At 43.0% G+C, this 24,328-nt stretch overlaps 2 protein-coding genes across 2 annotated transcripts; both read left to right on the forward strand.

Moving 5' to 3' along the window:
• The first annotated feature begins 11,061 nt into the window (after window positions 1-11,061).
• Window positions 11,062-13,706, forward strand: opn1sw2 (opsin 1 (cone pigments), short-wave-sensitive 2). The gene is made up of 5 exons (XM_084396143.1): window positions 11,062-11,971; window positions 12,130-12,298; window positions 12,464-12,629; window positions 13,012-13,251; window positions 13,388-13,706. The coding sequence occupies exons 1-5, from the start codon at window positions 11,599-11,601 to the stop codon at window positions 13,493-13,495; spliced, it is 1,056 nt and encodes a 351-aa protein (XP_084252269.1). The 5' UTR covers window positions 11,062-11,598; the 3' UTR covers window positions 13,496-13,706.
• A 2,572-nt stretch (window positions 13,707-16,278) lies between these two features.
• LOC311282395 (red-sensitive opsin-1) lies at window positions 16,279-19,030 on the forward strand. The gene is made up of 6 exons (XM_084396142.1): window positions 16,279-16,620; window positions 17,034-17,330; window positions 17,420-17,588; window positions 17,757-17,922; window positions 18,005-18,244; window positions 18,343-19,030. The coding sequence occupies exons 1-6, from the start codon at window positions 16,530-16,532 to the stop codon at window positions 18,439-18,441; spliced, it is 1,062 nt and encodes a 353-aa protein (XP_084252268.1). The 5' UTR covers window positions 16,279-16,529; the 3' UTR covers window positions 18,442-19,030.
• Window positions 19,031-24,328: the final 5,298 nt, after the last annotated feature.

The following is a 24,328-nucleotide window of genomic DNA, read 5'->3' on the forward strand; positions in this document are numbered from 1 at the left end:
ATTATTATTTAATGTCAATTGAAATGCTTACAAATGTCATTAAACTCCCAATTCATATGATCATGCACTTTTAAAAAAATCTGCAAGTGATTTTTACAGATGGTTTACAAAGATTAAGCTGCATTAATAAATCATTAACCAAATTTTATAATCTTAACAGATCATTTGTTAATATAAATTCGAATCGCTTTGAGATAATATGCTTGTTGATGTTTAAATAATATTTTTAAAGCATTACATAATTATTAACAAATTGTTACTTAATGAAAATAAAATGCAAACAAATCGTCAATTAAACATCAATTAATTTATTACCTAACATGCACTTGTTTATATTTACAAATGTTGTGGAAAAATAATTAGGTAATTTAATTAGTAATTTTAACTTCACTATTCATGTTAACATATTTCTCATTAACTTATAACCACAGTCTGTAAAGGTCATAGGCCTAAATTTGGTCTTCGTTTGTTGGGTTTAATATTGTTCACAAATCATTTGTTAATTATTTGTTCATGTTTTTGCAGTGCACAATCTAAAGTTAAAACTATTCATTATTTGTAAATGTTTATAAACGTTTTGTCATTTAGTACTTTTATGGGCAGTCATCTCAGTGGCAAAAGTGTCTTAAAACTATTCATCATTTGTAAATGTTTATATAAATGTTTACTGTTAATCCTTTACCTTTATGGATCTCTTGAGAGAGAAGGTCTCTCCGCACCGGAATCGGCCAAGGGGCTGAATCTGCCAATTGTATGAGTTCCGGGAACCAAGCTTGGTTCTCCCAGAACGAGGCTATGAGGAGCACTGTGTGGCGCGCTTCCCTGACTCTCTTGATGACCTGAGGCAGCAGAGAGACCGGGGGAAAAGCATATAGCGGGCCGCTGGGCCACGTCTGGGCCAGCGCGTCCTCGCTCTTTGAGAAGAATTCTGGGCAGTGCGCGTTGTCTTTTGACGCAAAGAGGTCGACTTTCGCTCTGCCGAAGCGGTGCCACAGCGACTGGACTGTTTGGGGGTGTAGAGACCACTCCCCAGGGGGAACGTTGTCCCTGGACAGTCTGTCGGGGCCCTTGTTCAGATGGCCAGGCACATGCGATGCTCTCAGAGAGCGCAGAGAGTGCTGAGCCCATACGAGGAGGCGTTCCGCCAGGGCGCAGAGCGTCTTTGATCTGACACCGCCCTGGCGATTCACATAGGCCACTACTGATGTATTGTCCGTGCGGACTAGAACATGGTGACCATGGAGGAATGGGAGGAAGTGTTTGAGCGCTTTCTCGACCGCGAGCATCTCTAGACAGTTTATGTGTAGGAGATTCTCCTGGTCTGACCAGCGGCCACAGACCGGTCTGCCTTCGAAGAGCGCTCCCCAACCTAGGTTGGACGCGTCTGTCGAGACAACTTTCCGGTGTGAGATCACCCCCATAATCACTCCAGTGTGATACCATTCGGCTGCTAGCCAGGGCTGCAGGGCTGAGACGCAGCCCTGAGTCACTCTGATTAGCGAGCCGCCGGCCACCCAGGCTCGATGGGGTACGCGCGTTCTCAGCCAGCGTTGAAGCGGGCGCATGCGCAGTAAGCCCAGCTGAAGCACTGCCGCAGCTGAGGCCATATGCCCCAGGATGCGCTGGAATGCTTTCAGCGAAACCCGGCTGCCTTCTTTGAAGGATGCGGCGAGGAGACGGATGCGGCGCGCGCGCTGCTCCGACAATCTGGCCGTCATAGCCACCGAGTCCAGTTCTATTCCAAGAAAGGAAATTGACTGACGGGGCGAGAGCGAGCTCTTGGTCCAATTGACCGATAGACCCAGACCTTCCAGATGGCTGAGAAGCGCTGTTCTGTGAGACACAAGTTCTGTCTCTGACTGCGCTAGAACAAGCCAGTCGTCCAGATAGTTCAGAATTCGCATTCCCTGACTTCTCAGGGGAGCGAGAGCCGTGTCCATGCATTTCGTAAATGTACGGGGTGCTAAAGACAGGCCGAACGGCAGGACTGTGTATTGATAAGCTCGACCGTCGAAGGCGAATCTCAAGAATGGCCTGTGACGGGGAGTTATCTGGATCTGGAAATACGCGTCTTTCAGATCGAGAGAGATAAACCAGTCTCCTGGGCGGATCTGCGCAAGGATCTGTCTGGTTGTAATCATCTTGAACGGCCGTCTCATGAGAGCCGTGTTCAGATGTCTCAGATCTAAAATAGGTCTTAATGCTCCGTCCTTCTTGGGAACGAGGAAGTAACGGCTGTAAAAGCCTGACTCGCTCAGGGAAGGATGAACCTGTTCTATGGCCCCTTTGCGCAGCAGCTTCGCTATTTCTGCTTGAAGCAGGTGCGCTGTTTCCAAACTCACTTTCGTCTCCGTCTGCGCTAGAAAGCGCGGGGGGCGACGAGCGAATTGGAGCGAATAGCCGTGTCTTATAGTGTTCAGCACCCATTCTGACGCGCCCTGAATAGCTTCCCATGCTTTTGCACACATAGCTAGGGGTCGAATGGTCTCTGGGTTCAGATCGCCGCACTGCGCGGGATGGGGAACCTGTATCAGAGAGGATGGGGCGGCGCGCGCACCGCCGGTGCTCGGACACGGGGGCTGATAAACAGAGTTGGCCAGCTGTACAGCGTTTAGTAGCTCGATCCCGGAAGATGGAGCGCGATCTGCTGTCAAACACCCCTGGCGCGAGAGCGGCGTGGGGATTATGGTGTCTGAAAGTGGGTGCGCGTGCTCGTGAGCTGGCGCAGGATTTACACTTATGACACGGCCAGTGTTTGGGAGCTTTAGAGGGTCTGTAACCCGTATGGCAGAGCGGGCAGCGGGCAGGTGTGAGCACAAAGTTGTGGGCACATTCACTACACTTAATGCTCGAGCGGAGTGTTTCCACTTTAAGAGATAGCGCTCTGGACGCGTTGCCATGGGAACCCTGTCTGTGTGAGGCAGTGAACACACGGGAGTGGGCACTTTTTCTACACTTAATGTCCCTTCGGCCTGAGCCGTAGCAACTTGAGGTAACTGAGTGGCAGAGCGAGCAGCGGGTAGGTGTGAGCACAGAGTTTGTGGGCACATTTACTACACTTAATACTCGAGCGGCGTGTGTCCGCTTTATGAGAGAGCGCTCTGAGCGCGTTACCATGGGAACCGTACTTGTGTGAAGCAGTGAGCACATGGGTGTGGGCACATTTTCTACACTTAAAGCACTTATACTCTTTTTGAGATTTATCTGGGTCGCCGTGAAAACGGCGTTTGTGTGCAGGCGAGCGAGTGGTATTACTGGCTCGTTGGCTGCGGTGTAAGCTGCTGCAGTAGCCTGAATAGAGGGGACTGACAGAGCTGGGCGCTTTGATGGCGGTCCGGCCGTAGCGGGACTCAACCATCTGTTCCTCCTTGTAGATGCTAGGAGGACTTCGCGGGCTCAGACTTCAACGCAATCTTGGGCCGCGGGCCCCGGGGGGGCGGCGGTCTGTGACGGCTGGTCGAGCGCGACCTAGGGCGGCCGCCCTGGCGTCGCTGCGAAGTGCTGGGAGGCCGGGAAGAGCGCTGTGTAGAGCTGCGCACAGGAGGCTGAGTTTGAGAGCGGCCTGTGGCTGGGCTCGAGCGGCGGGGCAGGAAGAGGTTCATAGCCTGCGATGCCTTCTGCACTTCGGAAAAGCGATCCACTATCCCGCTGACCACAGGGCCGAAGAGGCCGGTGGGCGAGAGTGGGGCATTGAGAAACACAGAGCGCTCTGACTCACTCATATCCGCAAGCGTCAACCAAAGATGCCTGTCGATGACGGTGAGCGCGGCCATAGATCTGCCGATGGCTTGTGCAGCGGTCTTGGTAGCACGGAGCGCAAGGTCCGTAGCGCTGCGCAGATCCGTTAAAGCTGAGTGATCCGAGCCCTTCTCGTCCAGCTCACGGAGGAGGTCGGCTTGTAGGATCTGAAGTATAGCCATCGAGTGCAGGGCGGAAGCAGCCTGGCCGGAGGCGGCGAAAGCGCGGCCGGCGAGAGCTGAAGTAGTCCTGCAGGCTTTGGACGGCAGGGCAGACTTTGAGCGCCATCTAGCAGACGGCGGGCAAAGGTGCGTTGCCACAGCTTCCTCAACGGCGGGGATACCATTATAGCCGTTTTCGGCGGCCCCGTCCACTTGGGAGAGAGCCGAGGAAACTGGCGAGCGGAGTCTGGCGGAGAATGGCGCGTTCCAGGATTTAGAGAGCTCAGCGTGGAGCTCAGGCAGGAAGGGTGCTGACCTAGAGGCAGGCGCAGGGCGGCGACTAGGTAGAAAGCACCCGTCGAGACGATTGGGCGCCGGCTCCTTAGGTGGGGACCAATCCAGTCCCATCCTCTCGACCGCTTGAGTGAGGAGGCGGAGAAGCTCCGCGTCGACACTGGCGCGGGATCTGCCAGACTCTAAAGTCGAGGGGGCAGAGCGGTGAGAGCCCGACCAATCCTCGCTGTCAGACGCAAGCAGAGAGCAGCTGTCAGCGGCGTCATCTGCATCCTCTCCCAGGACGACGGCAGTGCGGGCAGAAGCCGGCCGCTGCGCGTCGGTGAATGGCGGGGGAGAAGGAGAAAGCGAGGCTCGCGGGAGAGGTAGCGTCTTCAGCTGTAGCGTCTGGTTCAGGCGGCCTTTGAGAGCGACGTTTCTTCTTACGTGGCCCAGAAGAAGTGGCCGGAGAAGGTGGAGGTTCTTAAAATTTAGCGAGTCGAGCCCGTAGGGTCGACATCGGTAACTCCTCACACTGTTCGCAGCCGCCCTCGGAGAGAGCGCGGGCTGCGTGGTCGAAGCCCAGGCAGAGAGCGCACACCACGTGGCGGTCTCCGTCGCTGAGCGCGGCTCTGCACGAGCCACAGGATGAGCGAGGCATTTGCAACAACGCCTCGCGCTCTTTTAGATGCAAGTGTGTCGCGGGGCGAACGCACAAACACAGAGCGGAAAAGGATATATTGCCGGATAGCACAGCAGGCAGGGAAGGCTGAAGGCGGCGAAAGCGGCCGGCGTCCTCAGGCTGAGATCCTCGGCGTGCTGGTCGTTTGCTTCGACGGCGGCTTCCTCAGAGATCAGCGATGCGAAGAGCTTCGCTGAAGAGACAGAAATCAGTGAAGCAGCCTCTTAGCCCTGCTTATATACGCTAAGCCACACCCCTAATGACGTGCTGTGACGCATTAAGCGCGCCAAGCGCGCTCATTGGACGTGACGTCACGCCTAGGGCTCAGCGATAGGCTGCTGCAGTTGCCGCAGAGCAGCCAATGGGCACGCGAGTCGCCTGCCCTAGGTCTGCAGGCTGCCGCACTGCGTTGACAAGATTTTTAAAAATTAAGGATAATTTTTTGGCTTCAGTGTCTCGAGAAAGGAGACTTTCCCGCAGCGTAACCTACTTACGCAATACGAGAGAACCTCTCGTAAGAGAACTACAAATGCAATAAGGTCAGCTGCAAAAATGTGTCCACGCTTTTTCAGCGCTAATTTTTCACTGCGTGTCTTTAGTAAATCCTGACAGTAGTTTTTTTTTAACGGCAAAAGAGGGTCTGCGCTGGCAACAGCTGTTAGTAAATCTGGCCCTAAATCCTTAAACAGGATATTATTCCTTGAATCATAGCCTGCATAAAAATATATCTATTTTCAAGAAAATACTTTGTTCATTAGACCTATCAAAACAATGTATTCTAAACAGTTTGAACCGTGAATCCCTTATAGTAATCAGACAGACCCCTGTACACGGTTGACCCCTTAACCAAGCCTTAAAGGTACAATATGTAATTTTTTTGCTTTAAATATAGCAAAAATCACTATATCTATGTTATATATATTTTTTGGTTGTGTACATTATCCCGACTGTTTCCAACAACTTTCAAACCAGGAGAAATTTGTAATTTAATTCGAAGACACGTCGCGTTTCTTTATTTCCGTTTTGTCGCCGTCAGTGGCGTCATATCCGCGTTCTCCCTGGTTTCCGCTCGCATTGCCATAGTAACCAGAGCCCTCTGATAGTAACCAAGGCGACAGACGTGGACAACTGTGTAGTTCCTAATGTCTATCTGCACGCTGTTGTTGTTTCGTTCAAACATTATGGACCATGGCAAGCAGACTTTGGATAAAAAAGGAGAACTAAAACGAGAATCAATATCAGCGCGGTGTTTTTGAGATGCCTAGCGTTAGAGCTCCACGTCCGAGACTTCGACCGCTCCTACATGTACTTTATTAAACAGATGAGCACATTTACATAAAACTAATCAATGTTATATAGTTTAACAAGGATAAAATGTTAGAATATGATCTGTATGTTATTCTAATGTTGATCTAGCTTACTGCTAGTCTCATACAGACAAACTAACACATAGAATAACATAAATTTCAACACATTCAAATGCAGTTTAGTGTGATAGTGTAATGTTAGACCAAGTGAAACAGCGCTGCGTTAACGTTACCTCACAAGTTTAATTTGTCTAATAAACTGACCTGTGAGTAGTAATTCTGCACTTGCGTGTAGTTCGGTAGAATGAAATGTCCATATTCCTTTTATATCCGCGGGACTCGCGTCGCGTGTGGAGCTGATAGCTGTCTCTTAGCAATCCCGAACTGCTTCATATCACAGTCATGATAAAAACATCGATGTATTCACTCATCCATAAACATTATTAGATCGGTCGGCTTGACGTTGACGACAAGATCCATAATTCTTAGCAAATGTTGCGTCATCAAACTACGCCTTTGTTATTGTAAGAGGTTAGCGACCCCTAGCGGCGAAAAAAATACATATTGTACGTTTAAAGCCATATCACTAAACCTGTCCCTAAATACCCGTATCCCACCTCAATAGCAGTAAAGGTGTTTTGCAATAGAACACTGAACATGAAGTACATTTAACAATTATACTTAAAAGTGGGACCAGTCATTCTTAAATTGTAAAATTTTCTGTTGAACATCCAGATCACTCATTGAACGCCTTTTTGCATTTGTACATTTGCAAACGTAAAAAAAAATGCATTATGCAATATATGAACTGAAGTTTAATGACATTTGTAGATTATCAAGAAGTGCATGATAATAATTGAAAGTTTAATGATATTTGTATTTTTTTTATTTACATTATATAATGATCTCTTAATCAACAAACATGTAATAAGTTAATTAGTAAACATGAACAAGCACATTATTATATTAACTAATGATCTATTAAGCATTATAAAATGTTTGTTAATGAAAGTTATTATAAAGTGTTAGCAACTACCAGAACAGTGAAATGAAGTACTGGTGTATGTGTTGATTAGATTAACTAATTAAGGCATCATGCAAGGTGCTTTAGCAGGCAGGCAGGTGCAGGCTGTGGCGTAAAGAGAAGAAAACAATTAATCCTCTCTGAATGCTTACTTTTACCCAAAGTGATTTTGTAACTGCACTATTTTCAAGCCCAAGCATCAGTCAATTTCACATTTACATTTTTAAAAGAAGAGCCATTCATGTTAATTATTTGTATGTGTGTAACGATTTATAATGTCTTACCTTATTAACATTAAGTAAAATTAGTGCATTTCATAATACTTATCAACAATCGACTTAAATCATTATTACATTAGATACTCAATTATTGCAAAGTTTGCAAAAATCTGTTCCACAGCAGGTTTCAGTGTACTAATTTGCTCTGGGATGTTCACTTTGTAACGTTGATCAATAGTAATTTTCCTTAATGACATTGCGTCCAATTTATAATTGTTAACAGATCATTATTACAATAAATGCTCTGAAACTTATAAGCCAATATATGCAGAACAGTACAACAGCAAATCTTCACTTGAGAGTATTTGCTTTTGTATTTGTTATTGTAGGCTACATTCACTTGTTTATGTTAATCACTAAGACTGGTAAATATAAAACTATATAAACTGTCCGCAGGCATACTGACATAAACTCTGCTCTGAAACAGGTTAATAGGCCGGAGATAACTGTGACGCACTCAGAGGTATCTTTACCTTAGGCACCTCTCTTAACTGGTCTACACTGACTGTGGTAGTTAAGAGCCTTAGCACAAGTCCAATAATTGGTCTTAAGCCACTAAACAGATCATTGTATGGGTTATACAAGTGAGGAAGACCAGAGATTAAAACAGAAGAGGAAGGAGGGGACAGAGCTTTGACCACTGAGGGTGACGGAATGGACAGATATAAAAAGAGGTCATCTGCAGTGATTTTGGTGATAAGAAAATGAGAACGATTTTAAGATAATGATATTTCTTTTGAATGTTAATACTTCAGCCTGTGTGTATCCCTTTCACACTTTGTCTAGTTCCTGCTACTCTTGTTAAGCAAAGTGTCCAAGGTCCTGATATACTTACCAGATGAGTTTTGAGAAAGCTTATGTGACAAAATGAGTATAACATAAAATACCACAATGATACTGGTGTTGGATGTTTTGTTCTGTCATCTTACCTTTGCAACATGGTTGTATGGGAAATCTGCTGTTTGTTTTTTAGGGAGAGATTAGCTGAGAGGAGTATTATGAGCCGGAAGACTTTCATTTAAATCCTACTTACTTTGCTCATGCAATGACTTTTCACGGGATGACACAATGAACCCTTTTCACATTTCCGGGGTTTTCATAGTTGGGTAAACTACAGTGGTGAATGGGAGACAACAACAAATATCATTTTTGCATTCCCATTTTCTCCAATAGCAAAAAAATAATAATTCATGGTCGCATTTCCACAACTTTCTAAAAGAGGGAAAATTGATTGATTACGACAAGTGATTGATTGATTGATTGATTAATTGAGAAAGATGTCAAATTTGCCATCACACCTTCAGCTGTTGTATTATAAGCAAAGTATAAAGTTATAAATGTGTATTAAGATTTTTTTTTTTTTTTTTACTTTATAGTTTTGCGATGTTGATAAATCTGGAAACGTATTATCATAGTCTGTAAAAGGGTCCATGTGACTGTGCCTGTGCTTGATTCATTTTTATATATATATATATATATTTTTCAAAATATGTAAGTAACAAATATTACTAAAATATTTATTGAATAATTATGTTGTGACGTTGGAATAGGCAATTATGAACTAAACTCTATCTTAGTATTTGTCTATCTTAAAATATTTGGCAAGCTTAGTGACTGCCTTAAAGTCCCCATGAAATCACCGCCCCCAAATAGATGTTGAAGCTGCGACTAGATGGTCACTTGTTCACACATTTACTCTTTTCTACATTAATGGCATATGCACTAGGGGATAGGGAATAATTCAGACAGTGTAAATAGGCTTTCCATGCATTGGGGCAAATGAAGTCGGGTTTCAAGTTAGTGTCACGCAAACAGCACACTGAATAATGCTGCACGTTTCAAGGCACTTCAGTGGGTCTTTAATGAACTCTTTTACCTGCCATCTGTTATGCGGTTGGGGGCGCTGACACAGAATATCCGGATCAAAACACAGGCGAAAAAGAAGCAGAAACAAGCGATATCATATGTAAGCAGATGCAAAATAACACACACTGAACATAAATCAAAACTGCCTAATGTTACCAAATGAAATGTCAGCCAAGGACGAGGTATAGGACGGTGCAACCATGTTGATACTCAATCTACTCCATCTATGTTTTGATCACCGTTCTGAATCCGATCTGGATGCAGTCTTTGACAAAAACGCGATTTTCTCAGCTCTTTGCTCAAAATGTGATATTCAAGTGTTGATAAAAAAAGAATGCATTAAGCTAGAATAAAACTTTTAGTGGTCCCACTTTATATTAAGTGGCTGTAAGTATGTACTTATGTACTTATGTACTTACAAGATGTACTTACATCGAAAAATAAGTACAATGTACTTATTGTGTTCATGTTATATTGTAAAACACTTTTGCTGCTATTAAGGTGTGATACGGGTAAGGTTAGGGACAGGTTTGGTGGTATGGGTAGCTTTAAGAGTGGATTAAGGTGTAAGGGAAGGGTCTACAGTGTAATTACAAATGTGATAATTACATAAATTTATTACAGCTGTAATTGCATGCAGGTATTTTCAAAATATAAGTACAATGTAAAAACATATATGTACACAATAAGTTCATTGTATCAAATTATTAATTTCAATGTAAGTATACATAGTACTTAAAGCCACTTAATATAAAGTGGGACCCTTTTAGTTTTTTTTTTAAGCAGAGGATCTCTTCTTTCTCTTGATAAGCTATTGCATGTTCAGATATTCATATAACAAAATAATCTGGGGGCCATGAAAATTTTGTGAAAATTAAAAAAAATTCTGGTGTCTTAAAAAAAAGCTGCCAACTTTTTAAAACAAAACTTTTTTGCTACTGAATATCTCATAGGTGCAAGAACTGTAAGGTACATGTAAACTCACTTTGTGACAATGTATTCATGGTTCTGTTGAACAAATGTATTTATTAGAATTTATTTACTATATGTTTGGTATAGTCTTAACATTTTTTTTTAATTCTATGCCTTGTTGTAACTTTTATTAAAGCTATAATGTGATTATTATTATTATTTGTGCAATATTTGTGCAATTATTTTATGTTAGTGAGCTTTATGTTAGTCTTTATAAGTGTTGCATACAAGTGTAGTGTGTACATTTCTTTTTGTAAATTTAATTAATTAATTAATGGTTAATTAACCATTTCAACTTTTATTGAGCTATCTAAGGTTGTTCAATTAAAATACAGAACATAAATTAATGTTCATAAACATAAAATAATGAACTGTCATGAACAGGCTTTTTTGTTAAGGAAAAAACCAAATGTTGAAAATGTAGGCTATTGCTGCTGATCAATACAACTGAATTCTTTAAACGTTATTATAAAAATCATAATTATGTGCGATTTAGTTGCTTGACAAGCTTGTTTTTTCACAGCATTTAGCAGTGACCTCTTTTTTTGCTTCTGTTTTGGAGTTTAAAGTAGCTTAATGTCATTTGCTAACTCAAATTCATGATTATTTTATCACTTTTCCATACAAGATGTTCATCACTAAGTTGTGAACATTTCACTTCCAATAGTCCCTTTCTCGGCTCTGACACAAGAACACAGACGAGTGTCAAGGACAATCCAGCTGTCAAGTATTTAAGGCTTTTCACAAAGGCCATGATTCCAGGCTCAAAGCTGGAGATAATACGGTGGGAAGCAGATTAAAGAGGGGTTAACGAGTGATTAGCTGCTTTATCTGCTCTGGGCGGCAGATTAACTGCCATCTCTAACACAGAACCACAATACAGGGTGTAAGGGATGATCCGAATTAGCCAGGTTTTGGTGCTGGAAATGAGATTAAGTGAATTGTGTTCTTGCACTGCACAAATGTAGTTTTGCATGTGTTGAATCTGTTTGTCATGTATTTGTGTGCCTGCACAAGAGCCTGTGTGTTTGGTAGATGACAACAAACCTCAAATCCTTCCATCAGGACCATTTGGGAGGAGCAAAATGGTATCTTTTGGATCCCTATAAAAGAGGGATCACTTGACAGTAGTTTGAGGGAGCCTTCATCTGCTGTTCAACGAAGAGAGTATTTACATCGATACGGGTTTGACTCTTTTTGCGATGCTGCCGTAATCTACAGAAGGAAATAACACAATTGATTGAAGCTTTAACGTGTAACAGCGTTCTCGGTGGAGTGGTTGCCAGTTTCAAGCAAGATGAAGGCAGTACACGAGTTTCAAGAGCACTTCTACATCCCCATCCCTTTGGATGTCAACAATATTTCTGCTTACAGTCCTTTCCTGGTCCCCCAGGACCACCTGGGTCACCAGGGCGTGTTCATGGCCATGGCTGTCTATACGTTCTTCCTTTTCGCCGCAGGGACTGCAATCAACGCGCTTACCATTGTTTGCACAATTCAATACAAGAAACTCAGATCTCACCTTAACTATATTCTTGTGAACCTTGCCGTTTCAAACCTGTGGGTGTCCCTTTTTGGTTCCTCTCTAGCATCCTACTCCTTCTTGAATAGGTACTTTATCTTCGGGCCGACAGGATGTGTACTTGAGGGCTTCGCTTCAACACTTGGAGGTATAACATGCATCCACATCATTTTAATGCTTCTGTGTTAGTCTGTTATAGTTCACTGTAGACAATAGATACAAATTTAAGCAGAACTTATTCTTACATTCTGATTTGAGATGGTTTCACCAAACCCTTTTTCCATTTTTTTTTTGCTGTTGTTGCAGGAATGGTGAGTTTGTGGTCTCTTGCTGTGGTGGCACTTGAAAGGTGGCTGGTCATTTGCAAACCCCTTGGGAACTTTACCTTCAAGACCCATCATGCCATAGTTGGCTGCGTAATTCCTTGGGTTTTTGCATTAGCAGCTTCACTCCCTCCACTGTTTGGATGGAGCCGGTAAGTCCCACTGCTCACACTGAGGAAGACACAATGCCAAAAATCAATGCCTAACACCTTTTTTTTCCACTCCTGTACAACTTCTTCAAGTCCCTGAGTGAAGTACTCTGATTGAATTGTGCAGAGTTGTCTATCCCATCAACCTCACTGAGATTTGTTTTACAGGTACATCCCTGAAGGTTTGCAGTGCTCTTGTGGACCTGACTGGTATACGACTAACAACAAATACAACAACGAATCCTATGTCATGTTTTTGTTCTGCTTCTGCTTTGCGGTTCCTTTTGGCACCATCGTGTTCTGTTATGGTCAGCTGCTCATCACGCTCAAATTAGTAAGTACACATTTTATGCAAACATACAGTGTTGTAATTTACACTTGATATTTCAAGTAATCTCATTTCCAGCACCAAAACCTGGCTAATTCGGAATCGGATCATCCCTTTCACCCTGTAGTGTGGTTCTGAGATGGCAGTTAATATATATTAAATACATATTAAAACCACAAAACCATATTATTTTACATATTAAGTTAATTCCTGTTCTTTATTTTGATCTGAAAACTAGATAGGAAAGTGAACATTTCAAATGATAAAATTAAATGCACACTTTTTTTGTTTTGAAGGTAAGCTTCACACTAAATTTTTTCACCCACTATGAATGGGTTACTGTGGTCATGTTGCCCGTTGCTCTAAAACCCCTTGTTTGTCCTACCAGGCAGCCAAAGCTCAAGCAGATTCAGCTTCGACCCAGAAGGCAGAGAGGGAGGTGACAAAGATGGTGGTGGTGATGGTGTTCGGCTTCTTGCTCTGCTGGGGACCATATGCTTCCTTTTCTCTCTGGGTAGTTGCCAACCGTGGTGAACCATTTGACCTGAGAATGGCAACCATACCATCCGTCCTTTCTAAATCTTCTACAGTGTACAATCCTGTCATCTACGTCTTAATGAACAAACAGGTATAGTATTATGTGTACATTTGGAGTTGTATTGTTGAAGTTTGTTCCCATAAGCCTACAGTACTAAATGCCATGTTCATATGGCATTACGAATCACTTCAAATAATATGTGCTACTCATTTCTTTTGAAACCCAGTTCCGTTCCTGTATGATGAAGATGGTCTGTGGCAAGAATATTGATGAAGATGAGGCTTCTTCTTCATCTCAGGTCACCCAGGTCTCCTCTGTTGCACCAGAGAAATAAACCCATTCTTAATGTAACCTCATCCTGCGGACAGAACCACTCTGCTGTGTGGCAGAGAAAAATGATTTTTCATTGATTGTAAATAATAAACATAGACCCACTAGGAATTTTTGCTTTTAATGTCAACATTTTTGTAACTTGGTCTTGGCTTGCTGAACAAGTAGAATGAGTAGAAGTTCATTGTTATCATAAAAAAATGTACAATAAATGCAAAGAAAGAAAGAAAGAGTTGTGGTGTTAAATGTATCAGTTCATGAATTGTGACATACAAGTTTATATTAATTATATTACATTGGTCTTATTTCTTCCTGTTGTAGAGAGCACACCATTTTACAACAACTAAAAAACAGAGAAGTATCTCATATCTGATTGTAATCAAGTCCGTAGCCCTTCAGTTATGAGTAATGGAGTAATACATCCAGGGATGGTCTGAAAAGCAAAGTCAAACAGAGTATTATCTATTATGCAAAACCGCTAATAATTAATCATTTTTATTAATTCACTAAAACATTATAATGAGAATTTATGTGCAGTAGTTTTCAATGAAATACAGAGGACATGTATTACTTGCTTACTCACCTTAACTTCTTCTTGTACTTCATCCAATACGTAGTTCACTTTCAAGTGCAAAGAAAGAATATGAAATTAGCTTTTGTAATTTCCAAACTAGCCTAACACAATAAATACAAGAACAATATCAATATAGTTTATCTAGAAATTAAACCACAAATGATGTTAGAGAAACAATGAGCAGTGAAAGCAAAGTTTTGCCCATGTTAGATTAACATCTATTATATGGATTAATTCCATTCAAACATGTAAAAATGGTTAAATAAACTTTCAGTACTAAATACCATGAATAAAGCAGTTGTCCAATGGCAGACCATGTGAGACCAAACTATTATCTTGAGCTTTCGTTGAGAATTCAGTTGTATATCCGAGTTCTGCTAGTAGTGAACTTTTGCCAATCACGAATAGTTCAGAACTAGCGGAATTCCAGACATAGGACTGACTGAGTGCTGCCCCTTGATACTTTCTGATCCATCTGTTTCTGAAAAACATCCTTTTCAACTACATCTCTGAATATCTGTGATTTACACTGTGAAATAGCAACAAAAAACACTATAGTGACCCTTGACTCTCAATCCCGCAAAGCGTACATTAATTCCGATAGTCTATTAAACTTCAATTCATTTCGATTAGCTTTCACTTTAAAGGGAAGTGTAAAAGATCAAAACAAACAAATACTTGTTTGGTTAAACACATACATATCAGTACAATTCTCTGCAATTTTAAGAATGAAAAGGAAACAACTGATAGAGTAAAAAAGTGTACAGACTGCTCTCGTCTTCGTGTTGGCTCCATCCTCACCCTGGTTTGGTCTGTTTACGTTCCAGTGTTCACTTCCTCCTGCTCCACTTTGCCACAGTAGATGGAGAAGCCGACGGCTGAAAAAAGAAAAGAAAACGCCTATCGTCAGAAACAGGGAGAGATTAAAACTGACCTCATCAAGATTTTAAGATAAACCCTGCTTTCCCTAAACTGAACCATCAATCCATTGGGATTAGGAAGGTTTGGGCTGCATCCTTGTCAATACTAATTAGGATCTCATGAGGGTACCTGGGTACCCCAGTTGTCCCAATAAGCGGATTTGGACTTGGACCGTAACCTAGATGTCTGACTTACAGTTACCCTGCACATACTGATGATTGAAACTGTGTTACATTTGTTGTAATTGGACATGAGATAATATGAATGATTAAGCATTTTTGGGCATGAACTGTGTGGCGCGGTGTTTACAATGAAATTGATATAAACGAAAAAAAATGTATGTCCTTTCTAAAATACTCTTTAGCCAAGTTATGCAGTCGTTTTGTCATTATTTACGTGTTTTGAAATGTCGTGAAATCTTTTGAAATATGAAAAAAAAGGCCTCTTTAATTGATAGAGATAAAAGATTATAACAAAAACAACTTTTTCTGCTGAAATGTTTTGTGTGTGCACTCTCAGAAAAAAAGGTACAAAAGCTGTCACTGGGACGGTACCCTTTCAAAAGGTACACCTTTGTACCTTATTTACACCTAAGCAATGCATACCATCTTAAAGGTTCATACACTGTAAAAAAAAATTACATCCCCAAGTCAAAAATTTCAAGTGACCGATAACATCAAAATTTTTCAATTAGTCTGACGTATTATTTCTCATTGAGCCAATGTTAACAGACTATTGCAACAAGAATTTCACTTGGGCCAATTGAAAAATTTAGATGTTATCGGTCACTTGAAATTTTTGATTTGGGAGGGTTAGAAATTGTTTACAGTGTATTAGTACTCAAATGGTACATATTAGTACCTTTCGAAAGAGTACAGCCTCAGAAACAGCTTTTGTACCTTTCATACCTTTTATTATTGGAATTTAAATTTTAAATTAAAACCCCATATGGAATGTTTCTTATATGCCGCTCTTGTTGTACGGAGCACCAGCAAAGGAGCCAGAGCACTCTATTCTGGTGCTATTTCAGAGAATGACAATGGATTTGTTTGTTGCTTTTTTTGCAATAATGATCTCATGCCTCTTTAATAAAAGTGTGCTGTACAGTAATACTGCACAAGAAGCTTCAGTCATGGACAACACAAAGAGGTCAGTGACCTAAAATTAAAACTGTAGAAAGCATCAAAGGGCCGTCACCTTCTAATCACTCGTCTTGGTCTTGCCAAAGGTCACCACCGCCAAAACCATGTTTTGGTTTACCTGTGATGGCTTCAACAATCCTAGGAAGGAACAGTAGATTAGTTCTCCTGTAAGCCTAATGAATGAGTTTTTGTTCTGCTCCTGATACCTGTTTTGACCTCAACAATTCTCCACCCTGTAAGCCAGGGCATCCTCTTTTTTTTGCATATAAAAGCACTTTGATAAGAGCCCAAAGTCTGTCGGTGTGAGTCGGCCAGAGACAGAAGGTAGTAAAAGCACAAAGGCCCAGACCTTTACAGCAGCGAAGGAACTACAGGTTTGGGCTATATAACAAGCTCCAAAAATGGCAGACGTGATGTTCGCAGCCAGGCGAAGGGGAGATGAAACAACGAGAGAATCAATGTTCACATATACCAACAGCAATAACACCAAAGGTGAGCTTTTAAAATTTCTTCTATTTCTATTTTAAATTGTAATTTGAGTAGGTTTAAATAGGTAGGTTGTGTGCATTGAATATGTTGACAAAAAGATTATAGGAAATTGTTCAATCGTAGCTATTCTGTTAGAATGATAAAGCTATGTGAACGTCTTTGTGTGCTTTTAAAGCTTCCGCAATAGTGACAGTGTAATAGGACTGAAAATTTTGGCAGTCTTACTCTTAAACTTCAAATGTGTGGTCTTTTGACCTTAGCGCTCTCTATGCATTTTGGCCAGAAGTAACATAGCCAGAGAACAATTTCAGACTGATGAATATGAAGCATCAGAATAATGAGAGTTGGTTACAAAGGCTTCAGGTGAGAACTCCTTCAAGATGATAATATTACTGCTCTTCATTTCTCATTTCCAGATCCCTTTGAGGGACCCAACTACCACATTGCCCCTCGATGGGTGTACAACATCTCAACATGCTGGATGATATTCGTGGTCATTGCCTCGGTCTTCACCAATGGCCTGGTGCTGGTGGCCACGGCCAAATTCAAGAAGCTCCGTCACCCTCTCAACTGGATTTTAGTCAACCTCGCTATAGCTGATCTAGGAGAGACTCTGATCGCCAGCACCATCAGTGTGATCAACCAGATTTTCGGCTACTTTATCCTCGGACATCCCATGTGTGTACTTGAGGGCTACACTGTGTCTGTATGTGGTAAGTTACTGCCCATAGGGAGCAAATAAATATGCACATTATTTGACCAAAACTTTGTGAGTTTTTTAATGATATCTAACAATCAACAGGTATCTCTGCTCTGTGGTCTTTGACTATCATCTCTTGGGAGAGATGGGTGGTCGTCTGCAAACCATTTGGAAATGTCAAGTTTGATGGTAAATGGGCAACTGGTGGCATCATCTTCTGCTGGGTTTGGGCTGCTTTCTGGTGTGCACCTCCCATATTTGGCTGGAGCAGGTAAAATGACTTATTAAATGATCAATAACTAATGAAGGCATTTGACAGCTACGTACATTTATATCTTAGTAATTCATCATGAAATCGTTTAATTCTTTGGGTGGTAAGACCAACAAATAAGTTCCATACAAGCATAAATGTGGATCTTTCAAATCCATTATTTTTTAGATACTGGCCTCACGGTCTGAAGACCTCCTGCGGCCCTGATGTCTTCAGTGGAAACGAGGACCCCGGTGTCCAGTCCTACATGATTGTCCTAATGATCACCTGTTGTATCATCCCTCTGGCCATCATCATTCTCTGCTACATCGCTGTGTACTTGGCCATTCATGCTGTAAGTTGTCTCCTTCACTGCTTTCAAAAGTTTATTCCAGTTTCTAAAAAGGCACTAAGCATCCATCATTTCTTTCCAACAGGTCGCCCAGCAACAGAAGGATTCTGAGTCCACACAGAAAGCTGAGAAGGAAGTGTCCAGAATGGTGGTTGTCATGATCATTGCCTACTGTTTTTGCTGGGGTCCTTATACGTTCTTCGCCTGCTTTGCAGCTGCAAACCCAGGCTATGCCTTCCATCCACTGGCAGCAGCCTTGCCTGCCTACTTTGCCAAGAGCGCCACCATCTACAACCCCGTCATTTATGTCTTCATGAACCGACAAGTAAGTCAATGCTGTTTAACAAAGCTCAAACCTTGAGCACAATGAGAAAACTTTTCATGAATCTTTGCAAAATAATCTTGATTTCTCTTTCTTCACAGTTCCGCGTATGCATCATGCAGCTCTTTGGAAAGAAGGTGGATGATGGGTCTGAGGTGTCTACATCCAAGACAGAAGTGTCCTCTGTGGCTCCTGCATAAATTGCACACCAGATCTCAGAGCAATGGTCTTGAGTCAGACATGGGAAAAAAGATGAAAATGGGACTTTTTATATTCCTTGTTTACCCTCAACGTATCTCGACAACTTTGCTTCCAGATATTTCCCTCGGAGTGATGGGGAATACCTTGTTGCATGGCACTGTGTGTTAACACATTACTTGTTCAACGGCCACGTGGCTTAAGATCTACCGGAATGATGTTACAGTTTCTATGGTTTTCATTTGTCACTCAATCATTTGTCCATGATACTCCATCCACTGACTATTCAGAAGGTTGTATGCCTATAGCACTGCTTTGTGGGAATGTGACACTCAGCGTGGTTTAACTAACAGAAAAAAGTAATCGCCTCATTGTAATGTACAATTTCTGCTGAATTGCTGTTCAGTGGCAATGTAATAATATCTCTGTAATCTTAATTTTGTAGCCATCTTGCAAGAAAACAAAAATGACAAAAAAATGTGTTTGATAGATAGAGGCCTACCCATGTACAGCATGTAATATGGTTCTATTTTTTTCTTTGATGAAAATAAAAAAAAAAAGCAGCAAAATAAATGTTCTGTTCTCAGTGTCTTTTATTACACATGCACATCTCTCTGAAATGATTTCATAAAGGGTCTCCATAGGGCAGCAACTGAAATAGTCAAGATATGGTCCCTTTCACATATTTTCGCATATCATTTTCATATATAGAAACTTTTAATTTATGTGCATTTTTATTGCTTTATTATATTCTCCTGGCATTACCTCCTAACACAACGAGGTTACTAATACAGCTGCTAAATTAGTGACTAAAAATACTGTATGACATCCTTATCGCTTCTGACTGCTATAATCCATCTCTCTATATGTTTCTCTTTTAGAAAATCTTGGAAATGCAATAGTCGTTTTTATTTTTTAGCAGAAGCAAATGGGAATGGAAAAAATAATATTTGCTGTGGTATCCCACATACCTCTACAGACATTTATCCTGCTATAGTTTAGGCCTACTTCTGCATTAATTCCTAACCTGGAAAAGTGAAAAGGATCCATGATCTTGTTAAAATGTGTCCCTAACTTCACTTTTGTATGCTTTCCCTAGATTTCATTTAATAGAAAGTACAAATAAAGAAATTGCACTGAAATCCCTAAGACACCCAGACAAAAATCCACTTTAAGGAAAATAACTTTCAATTCAATGTGTTTTGTTTTGTTTTTTTGCTAGAAAGGATTTAAAGCTTAAGTTACTTAGAAGTCTGCAAATAAGAGGAGTGTCATAAACTGCTCCAAGATGCGAGGGTGGAGAATCCAAATGCAGCTTTTTATTTAAGGGGCAATCCAAAGGCGTAATCCAAAGTACAGGCAATGGGTCAAAACAGGTAGGCAGTCCAAACAAACAAATAAACAAAACAAAACAGGCAGGGGTCAGAGGCAAGAGAGTAATCCACGGAACAGGCAAGAAATCCAAAAACCAAGAGACATGAACATTTACATTTTTTACATTTAGTCATTTAGCAGACGCTTTTATCCAAAGCGACTTACAAATTAGGACTAAAATTAAGCGAGTCATCATGAAGAGGCAAACAACAACGCAAGAAGTGCTCAAAATACGAGGTTCAGGCATTATTCAGAGTAGCATAAGCACGATAAGTGAGGTTTTAAAGGGAAAGTTATTATTATTATTTTTTTTATGAAGGTAAGTGCTCACTGAAGAGATGGGTTTTCAGCTGTTTTTTAAATGTTGTCAGGGATTCTGCATTCCGGATGAGGGTGGGGAGAGTGTTCCACCAGCATGGAACTGTGAATGAGAATGTTCTGGAAAGTGATTTTGTGGCTTTCTGTGATGGAACCACGAGACGTCGCTCGTTGATCGATCGTAGGTGTCTGGGATGTAGGCTCGTAGGAGTGAGTGAAAGTAGGAGGGAGCTGAGCCTGTGATAGATCTGTAAGCAAGCGTCAATGCCTTGAACTTGATGCGAGCAGCGATAGGTAGCCAGTGCAGAGAGATAAACAGAGGAGTGACGTGGGCCCTCTTGGGCTCGTTGAAGACAAGACGAGCTGCAGCATTCTGGATCATCTGTAGAGGTTTGGTTGCACATGCTGGAAGTCCGGCCAGAAGAGCATTGCAGTAGTCAAGCCTAGAAATGACCAGGGCCTGGACGAGGAGTTGTGTTGCGTGCTCAGTTAGGAAAGGCCTGATCTTCCTGATGTTGTGCAGCGCAAACCTGCATGATCGAGCTGTCTTTGAAATGTGATCTGTGAAGGTCAGCTGGTCATCAAACGTTACTCCCAGATTTCTGACCGACCTTGATGGGGGGATCGAGGATGAATCAAGCTGGATGGTGAAGTCGTGCTGTAGAGATGGATTGGCAGGGAGGACGAGAAGCTCAGTCTTTGCCAGGTTGAGCTGCAGGTGATGTTCCTTCATCCATGTGGAGATGTCTGCCAGACAGCTTGAGACCCGTGCAGCTACTGTGGGATCATCTGGTTGAAATGAGAGGAAGAGCTGTGTGTCATCAGCATAGCAGTGGTAGGAAAAACCGTGTGCCTGTATGATGTGTCCCAGTGATGTAGTGTAGATGGAGAAGAGGAGGGGACCAAGAACTGAACCCTGGGGAACCCCTGTGGTCAGTTGATGTGCTCTGGATACCTCGCCTCTCCATGCGACCTTGAAGGACCTACCTGTGAGATAGGACTCAAACCAGTCGAGTGAAGTTCCTGTGATGCCCAGTGATGAGAGGCTGGACATAAGGATCTGATGGTTTACAGTGTCGAAGGCAGCAGACAGATCCAGGAGAATGAGGAGTGAAGATTTGGAAGCAGCTTTTGCAATCCGTAGGGCTTCTGTGACCGACAGTAATGCGGTCTCAGTTGAATGCCCTCTCTTGAAGCCAGATTGGTTGACATCCAGCTGGTTGTTTAGAGACAAGAAGGATGTTACTTGGTTGAAAACAGCTCTTTCAAGTGTTTTCGCAATGAATGGTAGGAGAGAGATAGGTCTGTAGTTCTCTACAAATGATGTGTTTAGTGTTGGTTTTTTAAGCAGTGGAGTAACCCGAGCCTGCTTGAATGCTGTAGGGAAGGTGCCAGTATGGAAGGATGAGTTGATGATGTGATTGGCAGGGAGGACGAGAAGCTCAGTCTTTGCCAGGTTGAGCTGCAGGTGATGTTCCTTCATCCATGGGGAGATGTCTGCCAGACAGCTTGAGACCCGTGCAGCTACTGTGGGATCATCTGGTTGAAATGAGAGGAAGAGCTGTGTGTCATCAGCATAGCAGTGGTAGGAAAAACCGTGTGCCTGTATGATGTGTCCCAGTGATGTAGTGTAGATGGAGAAGAGGAGGGGACCAAGAACTGAACCCTGGGGAACCCCTGTGGTCAGTTGATGTGCTCTGGATACCTCGCCCCTCCATGCGACCTTGAAGGACCTACCTGTGAGATAGGACTCAAACCAGTCGAGTGAAGTTCCTGTGATGCCCAGTGATGAGAGGCTGGACATAAGGATCTGATGGTTTACAGTGTCGAAGGCAGCAGACAGATCCAGGAGAATGAGGAGTGAAGATTTGGAAGCAGCTTTTGCAATCCGTAGGGCTTCTGTGACCGACAGTAATGCGGTCTCAGTTGAATGCCCTTTCTTGAAGCCAGATTGGTTGACATCCAGCTGGTTGTTTAGAGACAAGAAGGATGTGGCGGTACTTGGTTGAAAACAGCTCTTTCAAGTGTTTTCGCAATGAATGGTAGGAGAGAGATAGGTCTGTAGTTCTCTACAAATGATGTGTTTAGTGTTGGTTTTTTAAGCAGTGGAGTAACCCGAGCCTGCTTGAATGCTGTAGGGAAGGTGCCAGTATGGAAGGATGAGTTGATGATGTGTGTGAGTGCTGGTAGAAGTGTGGGAGAGATGGCTTGTAGAAGGTGTGAGGGGATGGGGTCTAGAGGGCAGGTGGTAGGATGACTGGAGAGGAGAAGTGTAGATACTTCTTCCTGGGTTAGCGGTGACAAGGAGGACAGAGGGTTATTGGCTGTGGAAGGGGTCAGTCTGGGTTCCTGTGTGTGTGGAGCTGAGAATTGACTGCTGATGGTTGTTGTTTTGTTGGTGAAGAAGTTCGCGAAATCGTCGGCAGTTAAAGAGGAGGTGGGTGGTGGTGGAGGTGGACAGAGGAGAGAGTTGAATGTCTTGAAGAGTAATCGTGTGTTGGGGGAGCTGTTGATCTTGTTGTGGAAGTATGAAGATTTTGCAGCATGAACATCAACAGAAAAGGACGAGAGGAGAGATTTATACATACTCAGGTCAGATGAGTCTTTTGATTTGCGCCATTTCCTCTCTGCTGCCCTGAAACCAGGGAAAATGCTCAGAGATGCAGTATGACACAAACAAAACGTCGCAGTGAGTGAATGAGTGAACCGGGCTTATATGGGGTGAACTAAACAAGATAAATGAGACCCAGGTGAATGTGATAATGAGTGCTGATGAGTCCAGGCAGAGAATGATGGGAGATGTAGTTTGTGAGTGAAACATGATAGTCTGGTGTAGAGTGCCCTCTGATGGCTCTCAAGGGCACTCCAGCTGGTGACCGTTACATAGCCCCCCCTCAAAGGAGCGGCTTCCAGACGCTCTAAAAATTGTCCAGGAGGGAGGTGGAGTGGAGGCGGACCCGGGGGCGGGATGGAGGGCCAGGCCCATGGAGCGGAAGAGGACCTGGAGACTGCGGCAAGACGGGAGTCCAGGGCGGAGCAGGCGACCAGGGCGGAGCAGGCAGTGTAGGCGACCAGGGCGGAGACGACCCTTCAGGCGGCCAGGGAGGAGACGACGGTTCAGGGGGACCAGGCGGACCTGGCAGTTCAGGGCTACAGGGCAGACCAGACAGTTCAGGAGACCATGGCGGTGCGGCCTCCATGGTCTTATCAAGGGACCTCCTGCCCCCCCCCCCAAAATAGACACTGGCTCGGCGGCGGCCATCTTGTCCGGAGACACTGGCTCGGCAGACGTGACGTGTACAGTCTCTGGCTCGGCAGACGTGACGTGTACGTGTACAGTCTCTGGCTCGGCATACGTGACGTGTACAGTCTCTGGCTCGGCATACGTGACGTGTACGTGTACAGTCTCTGGCTCGGCAGATGTGACGTGTACGTGAACAGTCTCTGGCTCGGCAGAAGTGACGTGAACAGTCTCTGGCTCGGCAGAAGTGACGTGAAGAAGCTCGAGGGCTAATGTGGGAGTACCACATTTCTCCTCCGCGATCCCCACAGCATAGACAGAACCACTCAGTTGTAGGGCCAAGTAAATATAAAATCCTAAACTCCAATGGGGATTGTGCAGTGGCATGGCTGACCTGAGTGGCTCTGATAGTCCCCCTCTAAAAAAAATTATGAGGCACAGAGAGTCCATAGAAGTTAAATTTGCCAGATTGATAAAGTCTCTCACGTATTCCTCGATGGGTCGATCTCCTTGACGGAGACACATAATCTGTGCTGCTGGATTAATGGCGGTGAAGTTTTCTGTCATAAACTGCTCCAAGACGCGAGGGTGGAGAATCCAAATGCAGCTTTTTATTTAAGGGGCAATCCAAAGGCGTAATCCAAAGTACAGGCAATGGGTCAAAACACAGGTAGGCAGTCCAAACAAACAAATAAACAAACAAACAAACAAAACAGGCAGGGGTCAGAGGCAAGAGAGTAATCCACAGAACAGGCAAGAAATCCAATAAACCAAGAGCCATGAAACCAGGGAAAATGCTCAGAGATGCAGTATGACACAAACAAAACTTCACAGTGAGTGAATGAGTGAACCAGGCTTATATTGGGTGAACTAAACAAGTTAGTAGATTGTGTTCACTGAATCGCTGGCTGTCTGAGTGGTGTCCGTGTAATAATATAGAATTCATAGACAATTGG

Source organism: Rutilus rutilus (genome assembly GCF_951802725.1).
Source record: "Rutilus rutilus genome assembly, chromosome: 22".
NCBI lineage: Eukaryota > Metazoa > Chordata > Actinopteri > Cypriniformes > Leuciscidae > Rutilus > Rutilus rutilus.

Excerpts from the sequence above, each read along its gene's own strand:
- opn1sw2 (XM_084396143.1), top strand. The coding sequence starts at position 11,599 with ATGAAGGCAGTACACGAGTTTCAAGAGCACTTCTACATCCCCATCCCT. Across the intron at positions 11,972-12,129 it reads CTTCGCTTCAACACTTGGAG|GAATGGTGAGTTTGTGGTCT; the intron begins GTATAACATGCA and ends CTGTTGTTGCAG. Across the intron at positions 12,630-13,011 it reads TGCTCATCACGCTCAAATTA|GCAGCCAAAGCTCAAGCAGA; the intron begins GTAAGTACACAT and ends TTGTCCTACCAG.
- LOC311282395 (XM_084396142.1), top strand. The coding sequence starts at position 16,530 with ATGGCAGACGTGATGTTCGCAGCCAGGCGAAGGGGAGATGAAACAACG. Across the intron at positions 16,621-17,033 it reads CAACAGCAATAACACCAAAG|ATCCCTTTGAGGGACCCAAC; the intron begins GTGAGCTTTTAA and ends TCTCATTTCCAG. Across the intron at positions 17,331-17,419 it reads CTACACTGTGTCTGTATGTG|GTATCTCTGCTCTGTGGTCT; the intron begins GTAAGTTACTGC and ends AACAATCAACAG.